Here is a 16,655-nt window from a genome sequence, read left to right as displayed (position 1 = left end):
TACGTACGTACGGTCGCCTTGTCTCGTTACAGCACCTTATATCCCCTAAATATTCCCCACCAGCCTCGGATTTCTCGGGAATCTGGAAAATCGCACTCCGTCGCTCGGTTGGTTGATCCGCGGATCGATTACGGATAGAATTTCATCATTAACAGTATAATGCTTGAATCAAATTGTTTCAAAAAAATTATCATTTCTGTTGGTTGTGTACACTGTTAAAAACGAAACAGTTTGAAAATCGGTATGACACGATCAGGAAAACTCTCTGTTTAATGATATCTTGACTTCTTGAATGAACAGAACAAATCTTGTTAGAAGTTGGCAGCTGATACAACGATCATGTAACTCGACCTGACGAAAAATTGGATCAGTTTTGTAAAACTGGTGTGACGAGTTTCTAAGGTAAGATATTATGTAAAACTGTAGTGGATAGGTATAAATTTGGACCATGAAAGAGAAATTACACAGGAGCGCTATTTCAAATAATTTGACGAGTGCGTTCTTATCACTAGCCACCATCTTGCCTGTAATCGCGGAATAAGTTGAAAAAACGGACTATTTTATCTATCGCCGTGTCACTTAGTCTTTCTCTCGCAACGAAATCATTTTAAATCCAGTATTGGACCACTAACTTGACGATCGAGTTCTGCAACTCCTGTATCACGCACATTCGTGTAACTACCCCGAACACGTTATATACTTTATACATTTCAAAATTAATCTGCAACTTACAAATTTAAGTCTACTCATGTCTGTTACATAGAAATTTAGATATTTCCACTTAGGTCGTAAGTATTACGGTGCAACTATCAAAAGTAATTAGTGTAAAATAAATACCAGTTCGAGACGCTTATATATACCAATTATTTTATAATTTAAAAGAAAATATCATTAAGATACTTAATATAAGTACATACTTCTTATAAGTTTTTTATCAGCATGAAAAGAACGATTTTGCTGAAGTATTTAAAAATTTTACCAGGTACAAATCTGAAAATAATTTTGTTGGATTATCGAAATAAATAATTCTTTCGATAATCCAACAAAATATTTTCAGATTTGATCTAGCTAAATTTCTTTCCGTGAATGTATAATTGAATTCATAGTTTTAGGCTAAATTATTACGAAAGCAAAGAAATGAAACCTGCCTAAGTATCAATGCATACTTGACCACCAGTTATTAAAGTTTAATGAGAAGATGTAAGTTTCTTTACTGGCTATGCTTGAAGTATTTCCTACCGAAATCGCATTTCCTGTGAACACATAAATTGTACGAGATCGTTGACGTGCGGAGGATCAAGTGTAATTGACCGCAATTTGAAGCATCGTACTTATGCAATATCAATCTCAACAATACGTTCTGTCCCGCGATACTCACTCTCGCTGAAGTAGTATCTTGAAAAAGAGAAAGTGTTATTATATGTATATCGCCCCGCCCTGATTTGATTATATTTAAAAATCAAATATCGATAGGATAGGGTAGGATAAACTGTGCAAACTTATGGAGGAATATTCTATTATAATTCGTCTTATATCACTTTGAAGTGATAATTTTCATAAATAAATTAGCGTGTTATAAGTGGAAGAAGGAAAAGTATTGAAATATAAATAGTCTTTAAGATTCATACAATTGCGCTGTTTGATTTCCGTTAGATTTCACGTTATAGTCTGGGAATGGAGAGCACGGCATTGAGTCTCAAAATATAATGGCGTGACTCTCGTTCGTCTCCTTGAAACTGACCGAATGCAAGGTTGAGCAGCGATTCGGTAAAATGGAGTACGGCCTTTGCAGGCCGACCGACCGGTCACTCGTAATGTTTTCACTTGAGTTTACGAAACCTCGCCGCGGATCGCATGGGTTCCGCCTGTGAAATTATGCGGTGGATCGGCATTTTGTAACTTTCTATCGTCATATTAGATGGCCGGTAAACCAATCGACTGATATTCCCTCCTCTTATTTCGTTAGCTAATTTTTCTCGCTGCGTCACGCTCTAATTAATATCGATAATGTGTCGATTATTCCCCGATATTTTCAACATAATTTTAATAATTTTATTTGATGTAATATAAATTAAATTATTATACAATTAAATTATTAATCAACTAAATAACAAAAGCACAACTATCGAAGCTAGATGTTGGAATAATATTTTCATATATATTTTGAACACAGAATTCTAAAAGTATATTTCATGTTTGAAGACAATGACTGAGTAGTGCTATATTTGTGTTCACTCACTCTTACATGTATAAATCACACGGATAATCATTTTTCAAGTAGGTATTGAAGTACGACCTATTATCTTTATAATAAATAAATAATATATTTCTTATGAAAAAAAAATATTACTTCCTATTTTATATCCACTTTTGTAGTTTATTACACTGCAATCTACTATTTTTTAATATTATTTTTCAAAATATAATAAAATTAAAAAGCTACCAGGAAGTGACATTTGACATTTGTGATAAATATTTTGTGAGTACTGTTTAAACAAATATTTAATAAAATTTAGTAAATTTTTTTTTAGTGTGTATAAAATTATATTAATATAATGAAGTATAAGTACTATATAATGAAACAATAGTATAGTATAGATATTTGTGCACAAATAATGTATATTTACCTATAATATTAAATGAAAATTGAACAATGAAATTAAATGTAGAAAACGTCATATTCGGTTAGAGCGACTCTTTGTACTTAATAATATTTCTTGTGATACAATTTCCAGTTTAAGCAAATTGTACGTCGTTTACTTGAAACACAGTCTTAAACTGAAGCTAGAGTAGTAACATCGCATATTAAACTGACATATATTTATACGGATATATTTACAGTATATAAATACATAAAATATAAACGTACATTTTTCTTTCAAGAAAGAAGAAAAGAGAAAATTTTTTATTTCTCATGCTTATGTAATGCAAATGCATCCTCAAGGTTCTCGATGTGATTATGGTGGTGCGGTTTAATGATGACTTCCACGAGACGTACTCCGCGATTAAGACCCGCGATAATCGTCCGTGAACGACCCACATTATATCTGCATTTACAGTTTCGTTTCACCGAAGATTTCGCGGTGACTCCAATGTCGTTCGGTGAAAGGAAGTAATATATCGGTCAATTTTTTTACAATCATTTAAAAAAAATTTTATTGTAATGGATCAATTGATTCAATCATTGGACGTTGCCTATATCAAATGATATAATCACTTCGATTATATCATTTTAACATCATTGAATTAATAGATAACATTCACACAACGTCAATTAATATCGATCGCTTGATTAGGGAAAGTAGAAACGTATTAAAGATTAGTATCACAAAAACAGAATTTTTTTATATATATGTAATGAAATATTTTTTAGACGTTCAAATGATTACCCAGATAACGAAAAGTGTCTAAAACCGGGTCATAAGACGTTTTTTTTGCGTCTAAAAGACGACTTAAAAACGTTTTATGTGACAATTTTAGATTTTGTGTTGTTGGGTAACGATTTAATTTAAATAAAAGTGGTTAATAAATTTATAATATCGCTTCTCTTTAATATCGTATTGAAACATAGAAACGTATCGGATTCATAATATTCGAATAATACTTATTGTTAGAGAAAGAGCGAATCACACAAAATATTTTGCTGCTCCAGCTAGAATTACAGCTGTTTTTTGTATCTGATAAAAAATTATATATCATACGCATAGAATTTATAGCACAAATCTAAATTCTATCTCTGCCACCTATATGATTAGATGCAATACATATCCAATATCGCAGTTATACTTGCTAGAAATTTATCTATTCCAGCTATTTTTCGTACTGTTAGATAATTTTCGTTGTAACTGCAAGATCATTTTTTTGAGTGATAGGTCTCATCGTACATTTCCCTTTAATTCCATTAAGTACAATATTATCTAGTCATAATACTGATGAACACATATATATACACACAGAATTTTGCATAATTTGTTATGAAGTATTCAAGTTTCGCCTTTCACAAGTCGCTGTCTTCGAAAATAGTAGCAGTGTTGTTAGCCCTGACATTTACTGATATAGATCATCTCAGGTCGAATTAGTTCCTTGATATGCGATCGTAGGACGTCCAACAATGCTATTCACGATGTACGTTCCTCTTGCGTCCTACGTTTTTTTTCCGTTTTTCTTATGTAACTGTCACTGGGCGTTTTAATGATTTGCAACAAAAGTCAATCTCAGCTTTTGCCGCAAATAATCCAACAAGATTTCAACATAGTTCAAGAATATTCGGTTATCAATGACAATTTTTCCGGATATCGAAATGCACAATTTTTTAACGGTTCGATGACAATTTGAAGTTAGCAGCTTCCTCCGATTAACATTACGACTTTCTATTTTTATGCAACAATCGGAAAGGGTTTGCCGAGCTTAACGACAACTCGATCACGGTTCGCGCAGGAACTGGATCTCAAGTCCGCAAAAACTCGATCGTGTGTTCGGCGCTCGCTAGTGAGAGAAGGTGATACGATTAGCACTTGGATTATCTAAAACGTAAAAGTAGTTCTATCGTCATGGCACGCGCGCGTATTCGGTAAAAAAAAATCGGTACATATAAACATGCGCACAATTACATATAAATTATTTATTATTATATTATGTAGTACCAACTATTATATTTATTCAAGATGCAGGTATAACATTAAAAACTAAAACATTATAGTAAAACATTATAGTAAAACATTCTTAGAAGTAATTTTCTTAAAAGTTATTTTTTTGCATTGAAACATGCATTATAAAAAACGTTAATTAAGTAGAACTAAATTGCAATTTTTATTGTGTTACCAACACATATATTAATAAAATTAAGTAGTTCTATGAAGAGTTACCTAGATTATAATGAACTTATGTTAAAAATCAACATGCTGTGATATATGTTAACATATTACGATATATATATTAAAAGAATATAAAAAAGAATTTTATAAAGAAAATATGACATTTCCTACATTTATATTGATAAACAGCTTCGTGTTAAATTTTATTATAGATTTTTAACGTGTGAATTATTCACGAGCAAATAAAAAAATATTGTTCAATTGCAATTATTAATATTAAGAGTCACGTGTGTGAATTATTTGGTTGCATGAATAATCATTATTGGTACATGTTATGGCGAAACGAACGCTAATTTTTTTATTCAATCTTCGTTGCAATTTATAACATGTTTGAATAAACTGTAGTGTAGCATGAACTGAAAATTAAAGAAAGAAAATTTAATAAATAAATAAACAAATAAATAAAATAATTAAATAAATAAAACTGTTAAAAAAGCATAGTTATTTTAATGCAATATTATATCGCGTTTTAATAGGAGGTAGGTACAAATGACTTTCAGCTAACTTAGCGCGAATCGACTTACCTTATAATTATGTAGCTGCGACAAAAAGAGGAAAGTTATACGTGTTCATTACGCCAATAAAGGAAAGCAAGTTCTGCCGACATCTGGCGCACCGGTCCGTCGTACCACGCCTTGCATCAGAATGTCTTGAGAGTGAACGCGGAATCACGGTATTGCATGCACTCGTGTCGCATAGCGATAAAATATATCGAAGACAAGGAGGAATGAAAACTCGATCGCCAATATCGACAAGTCATCAAGTGTAACGTTTGCGTGCACTTTCTTTTTTATATATAAGAATGTTTTTTTAAAATATCATTACAGAACGTATATGAGTTTTATACGTGCGTTTGCAATGCATCATGATAATTAATTGGCGTTTGATATTACGCAAAATTAAATATACGATATTAGCGATAAATAGATTTATTTTTTCAACGCGCCAAGCGAAGATTTTATTATAATTATTTAATATTTTTATTTTATTTGTCTTTAGTTTTCCTAATCATGTATCTACAAGCTTATTTAATCTTATTATCTTAATAATTAACGTGTAAATCTTCTAACGATTCTATTGTGTTTACGGAAGTCTAGAAAGAGCCGTATTGAATTTTTCTCTCGCAGAACTGATGCTTCGATAAACATGTGCTCGATTGAGCGGTAGACGCTGATCTCGTGGCGGAATCGAGTAGATCGTGGATTATATTGTGAAAGGTGGACTTGGGCGGTGGTCCGTGGCACTCTCCACGTATCAGGTATGCGCGACGTGTAAACCCCATGCGTGTGGAGATTAGGATTCTAAACCAGAAGCTGAAACACGATACTGGCACGAGCCAGCTGTTCCTTATGTCCACGTAAGAATTCATAGTTATTATCACGAAAGAATAATGGTGTACAAAAAAAGGCAAATGTTGTATTTTACTGAATATATTATATCTTTCTTATATTACAAAATTAAGATTATGTTTTTATATATCTAAATTAAATTATCATTTTCGAAAAAATTTTATATCACTCTATCAGCAATTGACAACATTTTAATTAAAAGTTTTGTTATTTTGACTTAGTTTAATTAAAATGTAGTTTTACATGCGATTTTTTTATCGCAAATAATATAATAAAATAAACTTTTAAATTTTAATTATCTCTTTGTAATTAAATAATATTTATATTTATCATTAAAGCAAAATTCACAAACGTGAAATGCATGCCATTACATTTTTACTGTGATAAACGCAAAAACAGATTAGCAACCAATACGAATAATGAGAAATGTGTGAGAAACAATTAGGACTGAGGGAAAAATTAAAAATTCAAAAGAATGCGGAGAAAAGATCGAATGGCGGATCCGATCCGCCGCAGTGCACATGAATTTTTATTGTACGTGCATTCGGAAAGGCCGAGTACGAAGGTAACATTAAGACCTTAGATGTTACTCAACGATAAAATTCTTGGGTGTGTCCCGATGTAGTCCGATGGCGTTCTTCGTACACTGGGAAAAAAATGTTAATTGCATTTTCAATCATCAAATAGGGACCTAGGAATCTCCATTACTAGTGCATATATTTGCACATGTGACTTGAATTTGTCGCCAAGTATATTGATTAGATTGTTTGGTTATACAAGGTGTCCCAGGAGGAAAGATCAATATTTTGGGAAGTGATGGTATCAGTTATTTTAAGTAAAAATATTCGTACATGAACGTGTATTTTATTTCGAACAGTTTCTGAGATTGAATGAACCAAAATCAAGAAGTTTATTAAAAAAAAGATTACTTTTTTAAATAATTTATTGTTTAAGTGACACATTTTTTAAAGTTTATGATATAATAAATTTTTTAATATTCCATCAATGCATGCATGAATTGTTTGCAATAGAACATATGTACATACGAGTACGTTTACTTAAAATAACTGATACCGTCATGTTCCAGAATATTGATCTTTCTTCCTGGGACACTCTATATATTGATCAGTATAATTACCTGTTTCCACCAATGTAGATTGATGTTAATCTTAGTTCAATTTACTTTTCATCTTTTTCTAATTCTTAAAACTAGAGAAAGATGAAGAGTTAAATTGAGATTAAAGTTAATTTATATTATTTGTGTGAAACGGACATATAATCGATCCAGTCAATTCGACACATTCTTCAAATAAAATTATTGCTACTGATCTCACGATTGTATCTCATTTTAATTAACGCAACGTTGTATAATATTTTTTTGTTACATATATTATACGCTTAAATATGAATTAACATTTGGACATCGATTCTAAATTATTTGCAAGTATAACGCGTATTTTAGATTTCTCAGATAAAGACTGCGGACATCATGTAAATTAATTTCCACACATATTAATCCTCAGAAGATTTACCATTCGAAGGATTGTGGCTGGATTATTTTTGATTGATACCCTATTGGATAATTAGAAAATCGCTCTACTTTTATACTATATAAATACCTATAATAGTACATAAAACAACAGGAAAGACAACAATTTTTTACACTTTTGTGATGTAAAAGAGAATATACGAGTAATCTTCAAGAATTAATAAATATTCAATGAATATTTTCGAGGACATAAAGAATATCCATCAAATTCGAGTGATCCAGCCAGTGCCAGTCAAGGTAATTAAATATTAATACGCGTCATTACTAAATGAAAAGAATGGAGAGATACGTATAAGTTAAAATTCTTAAGAATAAGTAAATCATAGAAGAAATATAATTTTCTAGTGAAAAAGGTAGAGACTCTCCTGAAGTGAAAAAGGAAACGTCGGAGAATAAGAGGTAGAAAATACTGTCTCATTCGAAATTCGAGACAGAAGGCAGATACGATCTAAAATATATGTAGACTGATCAGAAGTGCTTATACTGTGATGCAACTTACCACGAAATTACCACTAAATCAGTATGTCGAAAATATTCCAACGGCGACATTAATAGTTTTACATGCAGTAATGAAATAAGTGCTCAATAACGATCTCAGAATATCTATAAATAATGTATATACACATGCAATCCTATATATGATTGCTGGACTCCCTTTCTCTTTTCATCCTCTTTCTTTATCGTTTGTAATTAACCGTGTAAGATGCCAATCCGGCATTGATATCGATGTTGGTCGAGCTATGTCCTTCAAGACCGACCGGAATCGTGGGCGAAGGGTACACGGATTGCAGTTGCTGACCTTGATACTGCGGTTCGTACTGCGATCGATACTGCGGTCGATATTCCGGTTGAAACCGCGACTTTACTGCTGCTGGTCGGTAATTGACGGGGGTCTTGTATCTGAAAATTTGAAAAATTAATTTATTCTTTTGGATTCCTTTCCCATTCCCGTTGAAGCGCAGAGGTGCGACCGATTTCCCGCTAAGTTGAGCAAGTCACGATTTCTGTACTTTCGAGTGATTCACTTGACATTTAACCCGCTCGTTATCTCTTTGCGTTCTCCGCGGTGAGCCGATCTTCCTATGTACATTTTAATCTGACTGATTCGACCGAATAAAAATTAACATACTTCATAATCCATCAAATACAACTGAGAAATTTAATACAGAAGCCACGTAAAGCAATATTAAGAATTTTAATGCATAATAAGCCACATAACTCCTATAATTGGCAAATTTTGAATAGAAATAATTAATCTTTATGTCACATTCGAAATATGCTTCAAATTTTTTAGTATTAATTATGATATCGACAATTACAAAGGCAAAATTTATTAGGATTTCGCGTTAAAATTTAAGATGGACATTTTTGAGATAGTCTACATGCTAAAAAAGTTTATTGCGACTCACTTTTGATTATAAGCAGCCGGTGCAATCTGTTGCGGCGGATTGTAGGCGATCGGTTGTTGCTTGTACTTGAGTGGCACTTCATAACGTTCTCCGTTGGTGAAACGTGGGTCGGTGTGGTAGACCGACGGATCCTCACGGTACTGTCCATCGTCTTCGGGCTCATTCGCGTTGCTGGCGATGCTGTTACCGGTCAAGGTTGGCGGGGGCACGTTTATCCCAACACCGACTGGCTCGAAACCACGTTTGGACGCGCCGTACTCGACCTCACGCACGTTCCCGGTGTCATCGACGAAACCGTATTTGCCGTAAATCTCGCCGTTCGGATACTTGGACTCAATTTTATACGAGCCGTCCGCCGCCTCGAAACCAAAACTGTAACTGCCATCCTCATTGTGTCTGAAAATTAATGTCAGTTTATATTCTGCAAATTGTTTTTCAGAACACATTTGCTAGAATTATAAAAATAAAATAATAAATTTTGGAACAAAAATTTAAAAAAATATTATAGTAATTTTTACACAGAAAAAAATTCAAAGGTATTCTATTGCGTTGCGTCGCTTTCATTCGATTACATAATGCTAATCCGGCACTCACTTGTTTATTTGTTTTAAGATAGGCACTGGTGTAGTCACATGATACGGTTGATTGTGCTGGGCGACCGCAAGGCCGAGACAAAACAAGAGAAACAGCACCTGGTGACATGAATTTGCATAAAAACGTTGGTAGGTATTCGGAACACTTTCCAATGGCCTCGTACGCGTATTCGAGGAAAGTTGATGGCAAGATGGCGCGAAGACAATGCGCTATTATAGTAATTTTTCCGCGGATTTTTTAAAATGAATGAACAACTGTGTAAAATTTAGCATTTGTTAATACTCGTTTCTTTATTAAAAAAATGCAAATGGTGGTTATAATGACAATCTGATCGGTAATCATTGAAACGTAACTACATTCTCGAATCCATTATAATAATCATAAACATGATTATTATAATTTTTCTGTCTACAAAAGATATATTTAAAAAAATTTACAATAATAATGTAACATATTTTATATAACTGTAAGATGCTTATACATGTTTTTTCACTGAAATTGATGTGATTCTTATAAAGTTAATTTAATATTCACGGAATAAAAAATTTCACTCTTACTCACTCTTGAGTTCCAATCTACTTCAATACTTCGTGCTAATAATCGCGCACATTATAATATAACACATCTTTATAAAACCAATTCTTATATTCACAGTATGAAAAAAAAGTTCACTTTTATACATTCCAATTTATTCCAATCTTTTACGCTAATTAAAGCACATTACAGCATTGCACAAAAACATTTTTACGTGTCCCAATTATCGGAATTAAATTTGGTCACAAATACAAAGTGATTTCTGTCAACGTTTATAAATGATTGAGAAAAGAAAAAGTAAGAAAGAGGAATACTTACGGGAGGACGCATGTCTGGTTGGTGATGAGGCAGAAGTGATTGTGTTATAGGATCGCGTTGTACGCCGAGTAAGTCTACTTATATAGGTCCCCTTCGGGAGCGGCGGGGCCCGCCCATGGGCCCGACCTCCGCCTCAACTTCAGCACGCGAGTGTTCGCCTTACAAAGACATTGAAAATTTCTATTGCATTTCCCGGGCTCTCTTCCAATTTTTATTCATCACGTAACTTCATATTACAGTGAGCCACATAATGCGAAAATACTGATAACGATCCATGATTGCATTCATGTTTAAATAAATGCGTGAGTTATCACGAAATACGCAGGTTCAAATTACTGCACGGAATAATTCAGTATTACGTACACTTTTTTTAACTTTCGAATATGTTAATACATTGGAATACATGAACTTAATTTTTCTGTTCTTCTTTGAGTACTATTATTTGCTTCTTAATAAGTTATTTGTTTGTGTTTCTTCTGTGATAAATAAATTTTATTCTATAATAAATGAATATTTTGAATTTTTTTAATGCAAACATAAATAATATTCTGATATAATTGAAAGCTATAATTTTCTCACTCTTATGACTCATTATTTTTCATATTAATAACTATTATAAATGGTTGAAGATGCGTATAAGATTGATTGTATTGTAATAGTTTTATTATTTCTCAGCCTAAAAAATTCAGCCAAGAAATTATACACTGCCTTATAAGATATATATTGCAATTAATGATAAGTAATTCTACCTCGACATTGCTTAAAGATAGACATGCAAGTATAACGCAGCGTCAATCGAGTGAAGCCCTTGACCACTCAAAACGCCCTTGATTTTCAGAGACGTAATTTCGCAGTGCGAGACCCTCTTATATTTTCATCCCAAGGATGTCTGCGTTCGCGAGGTACATTTCTCACTAAAGATCTCATCGACAGAGATTTCAATGCCGATGATTTCGACACAGGATTCAAGTGACACAGAAAACAGCATTTTTATTACACAGTTAGAAAATTGTGCTAAATTAAAAACATTTTACGTGTTAAATCAGTGAAATTAACACTCAGTTATGTTAAAATATTTAATAAAGAAATTTTAACAAACAAAACACAAGAGTATAAAGTGTTTTTTATATTATTTATCAATTATTATATCAATCTGAAAAAATTTTTAATTAAAACAACTGAATAAGCGGTAATTAAATGCTATGTTAAATGTATGTTTTTAGAAAAATATATTTGCACTCATAAGGCGCATCGAAAGAATAAATAAAGAACTTTATTATTGAGAATAAATAAAGACCTATATTATTATATAGACGTTTACATTTATGTCAAGATCTATCAATTGCAACAACAAATTGTTTTTTACATATCAATTATTCTTAGCATTTGCTAGTATCTATTAACAAATGAACTTGATTATTGAATCGAATATATCATAACTTTGTCATTACAATATTACGCTGTGACAGTGCGCAGTAATATAATGATTTTGACGTGTAATTGTATACAAGCGATGAACATCGATTTTGTAATTACACGAATCATCGGGTTAACCCAGAACTTTCCCGATCATACAAGAGAACATCTTGACATTTAACGTGGCAGCAATAAGGGTGATGCGGAATATCGCGGTGCAACATAGTGAAGTTTACCGCTTTTTCCACTTTACAGTGTACGCTTCACCGCCGCGTGCCGTGAGAATCGTACAGTGTGAAAATAATAACGTCGATCATACTAATGCTGCACTAATTATCCCTCGCCTGTAGCTACGAGAATAATAATTTAGACGAACGAAATCGAACTTCGACGAAAACTAACCATTCGAACTGTTCGATTTCCAAATAAATCAAAAATTTCGAGTGAAATTTCATAAAGCTATTCCTTTTTTTATAGAAATCTTATAGTGTTTATTTAATAGTGTTTAAACGTTTTATATGTTTTTTGTTGTGAATGTGATATGACAGATTTTTTCTGAAATCATTAAATTTAAAAACAAAAACTGATCGATAAGTAAACTTAGTTCAGGAAGTTGTTTCTCTCCCTAAAAACGACAGATTATTGTAAGGAAATATTACGATTGCATTGTTGTTATAGAACATGGCGGTGAAAGTATGCGAGGACAGTGCTCCGGAATTTACATTTAAACAATGACAAACGAAGCAGACGGAATTCTTTCACAATTGAGTGACAGCCGTAACTAGAGAGTTTATTACCCGTCTCATTGATCGCATGTCACACTCGTTACATCTTTATGCAACGTGGTTGCGTATGTCGTAAGATATAATTCTTACGTGATAGCTCTCTCGTCGCGCAAATGACCACATCAATGAAGACAATGAACATCCGCTTTTCGCGAAAACCTGCTAATCGATGCGGCAATTCCGAGACTAAAAGTGAATTTAATTTGCTTTGTGTTTTTCACTTGTAATATCGATTACGTTACACCTATTTCATAATGAATATTACATAATTGTGGTATTTAGGTTTATATTGATCATCGATAGCGTTTAACGTCTTCAAATTTTATTAAAGTTATTTATAACAGTGAAAAAAATTGTGCTATTCTTTATTTGGAAACAATTTTTTAATTATTTGGACAATAGTATCGCATTAATATTATATAAATTAATAAAAGATTTAGTTAAACTTATAAAGCGAATAAGATGATAAATAATATATGGTATGTAGACTATATGGAAAGTAAATAATCATTAATGACAATTACAATATGTGTAAATAACGTTATGTTGCTATTTTCTGCGAACGCGAATATTTTTTGTGTGCCTTGGTCGATGAAAGTACACGAAGTTCACCATCAGCCCGTAAGGTATCGACACTGCGATGTCCGAGCGAATGCAGGACGAACGCCGACTTCGAGCTTTCATCTCGACTTTGCTGCGAGAGGTGATCAATCGGTAGGCTTATGTGCTCGGTTTGGTTCGAGCGCGAACTTTTTAAACAAAAGATTAATACATCTTTTGAGTAACAGAAAAATAGAGTTTCAATCTATGAGAAACTTAAAAAATAAACTGCGTTTGATTTGGATACTCAAGCGCTTCAAAAGTGTACATTAATATTTCTACTTATTTTTTGTGAATCCTGACTACCTGATTATTTTGGAGCCTCGCGTATTTTTCGCTTAGTGTGCATTTACCTCTCCAAGAATGATATACGAAATTGAAGCGTCACGTAAAACAGGTTAAGCCGATGTTTCGTTTATTTTATTATCGTACATTTCGCTATATGTATCTTACATGTCTTATTCTGGATGCTATCTCATCATATCATAAACGTCAATTGTGTCGTCGTATTAAAAACTTAAGGGGGTATACATTTTGAAAATGCATTTTGTTTCGAAGATGAGGAAAGAGGAGGTGTCGATCGAAGTACCTTTAAGGGAAAGAATGATTCGGCAATGTGTGAATGAGAAGACGAAGACGTTTGACTTTCATGTTGCCCTTCTACTCGCAAATTATCGCCGCGATGAAAAAAACCAGCTGTTAAACCATTATCTTTTTTTCTTTCGTCTGTTCGTTATAACTATTCTTTTGTTCTCTTGTTCTCGTATCTCGCGTTTACTCAAAAATAAACTTACACACACTTGAAGTTAAGTTTATAGAAATATTCACATATTAATTTACAGAACTATTTTTCTTAAATTATGTTATTAACGTGTACCAACATAAAAATGCAAATATGTTATCAAATTATAAAATATATTATTGTTAATAAAATTTTCCGTTTAATATAAAGATATATTTACACAATTAGAGATAAAAGGACTAATTTTTATAAATATGCACAATTTTACATTTTCACTATAAATTGTGATTTTTTTACATATTTATGTAATTTTACATATTTTTTTACAATGCAGGTACTTGAACAATATAATCAAATTATTTATTAGCCAGACACTTTCGACAACTTGTATATATTTTTCAAGTATAATAAATCGAAAAAAAAGATAGCTCGAATTTGAATGTTACGAGATTATTACGGAACTTTCAACCCTGACAGTTACAGGGGTCGTAACATCGAAACGACATTCGACGTCGTAATTAACTGTCAAGTCGACATCGTATAGTACAACGATTCGATTAACACTGTAACCGTGTGCCAGTTGCATGATTTCTCAGTAACGAGTCAAATGCCATTTATTCCTATATCATCGGCAGCCATCTACAGCGTAGCTTCTCGGTGCTGCTGTTGTATCGCCGGTGTAATTTACAGCAACGCGAGTTTAAATAATGAAAATTTCCGACTGTCGAAGGGGGCTATCTTCAAGGTTTTTCGTGCCGCAGATAATGTTAACCGGGACTACAATTATCGTTAGCCCGAGAGCTCTCGAATCAAGGATGAATCACGGCATTGGGGATGCCGTGCGGGTCCCGGCGACCGGTTCGACTTTATTCAAATTATTTCGTCCCGATACATCATCATCGAGAGTCAATTATTGTTCGTCCCGTGCTGTATTCCATTTGTAATTAAATTGCACCTGCAATTGAATGCGCTCTGTCTCACTCTGCCGCAAATAAACGATTTTTCACGACGTTGATAATACATCAGCGTCGATCTGCGCGCGTACGAGGCCGCCAATTAGCGACAGTTATGCCTATTGTACACTGAACGTGATGAACGATGAGCGACGTGTGATATCCAATGAGAGCTCAGTTTTACGTCATCACGTGAGAAAAAGCAGAGCTTTCATTGGATATCGTTCATCGTTTATCGCTGATCGCGTCCAGTGTAGGTACAGTAAGCATTAGTCGTCGCAATCTATCGTGCGAATAGCTAAATCAATGTATCGAGATATTTTCTGTCGCAAAAAAAGAAAGGAAGACGGAACCAACGCGGCTTTTGTTAAGGGGGCGCCTAGTTTAGAAGACTGAAAAATAGATAATTTCTTTGTGATTTTTTTTTAAGAAATAGTAATGCTTATTGTTCTAAAACTTTTTGTACGTTTAATATACCTATTATTCAAGAATGTAACTAAATTTTTTGTACACAAAAAAGTATTGATAATGACAAAAAAATTAATATTGAACTTTGCGCCTCGTCGTTGTTTTGTATACATTCTGGCGACTTTAATTTTTGTTTAAAATAAAAAATTAAAAAACATTTTTTATTTTTACATAGTTTTATCGTAAATGAATCTAAAAAATTTTAGAAAATATACAAGAAATAAAATTTTGTGCAACTTTGGAAAAAAGTTACGGTTTTCATTAGGTAACAACTATTTCTTTATGTAAAAAAAATTTTTAATATTGATTTTTTTTTTAACATTTTAGGAGAGAAATTCACTATTATCTAACTTAAATCGATTGATTAAATATTTTTCTTGTAATCGTATACACAAAATTGAAAAAAATGCCAAAAACCGACTTCAAGAAAATCGCATTTAAAATTTTCGTAAAAAAAATAGTAGTTCTTGAATATTGTGAAAAAAAAATCGATTTTTACCTTATATACCAGGTGCTCCCCTTAATCTTCTCGCGCCGCGATTATTCCGGACTTGCGTGCGACTGTGCCGGTAATAAATATAGCTTTACGAACTTTTCCACTGTTAATAAATTAGACCGTTTATGATTTCGATTATCGTTCGGGAGCCAATTAGCGATTATTGGTCGATTGAAAAAGCGGAATGTCACGATGCTGGAATCCGAGAAATACGCGTTCAGTATCGCGAAAACGCGATCACGCATGCAACAGAAGCAAGTTCTGTTTTTGTCGACGTTGATTGGTTCATTATAATCTTTCCTATACACCGCTATGTAAACATTTCGGGCGTAAGCGCAATTGTAGAATAGGCTCAAGGAAACTTTAATCCTACAGCCTATGTTTAACATGTACTCTTTAATTCACTACTGCTACTGCCCATTGTAAATCACGTAAAAGGCTTCTTCCGACAAGAGGATTATCCTTCGCGATATATCATTAAGAGAATTCCTAACTTTGAGATACTTCATGCTTGATATTATTTACGTTGTAATTTATGTGTTTATATTTCAACGTGTACCGCTAATTT

General features: G+C 32.8%; 1 protein-coding gene across 1 annotated transcript; it reads right to left on the bottom strand.

Annotated features, from left to right (window-relative positions):
• Nucleotides 1–7,585: 7,585 nt before the first annotated feature.
• Nucleotides 7,586–10,699, bottom strand: CPR27 (cuticular protein 27). Its single transcript, XM_018506026.1, has 4 exons — nucleotides 10,628–10,699; nucleotides 9,776–9,873; nucleotides 9,182–9,577; nucleotides 7,586–8,672 (listed from the first exon to the last, which is right to left on the bottom strand). Exons 1-4 carry the CDS (start codon nucleotides 10,637–10,639, stop codon nucleotides 8,450–8,452), a joined length of 729 nt encoding a protein of 242 aa, XP_018361528.1. The 5' UTR covers nucleotides 10,640–10,699; the 3' UTR covers nucleotides 7,586–8,449.
• Nucleotides 10,700–16,655: the final 5,956 nt, after the last annotated feature.

Source organism: Trachymyrmex cornetzi, unplaced genomic scaffold (assembly GCF_001594075.2).
Source record: "Trachymyrmex cornetzi isolate Tcor2-1 unplaced genomic scaffold, Tcor1.1 scaffold223, whole genome shotgun sequence".
NCBI classification, from domain to species: Eukaryota; Metazoa; Arthropoda; class Insecta; order Hymenoptera; family Formicidae; genus Trachymyrmex; species Trachymyrmex cornetzi.
This window is presented reverse-complemented; position numbering and strand designations above follow the sequence as displayed.

Coding starts and splice junctions, on each gene's coding strand:
- CPR27 (XM_018506026.1), bottom strand. Junction 9,578..9,775: donor ATCTTAAAACAAATAAACAA/GTGAGTGCCGGA, acceptor ATTAATTTTCAG/ACACAATGAGGATGGCAGTT. Junction 8,673..9,181: donor CCGGCTGCTTATAATCAAAA/GTGAGTCGCAAT, acceptor TCAAATTTTCAG/ATACAAGACCCCCGTCAATT.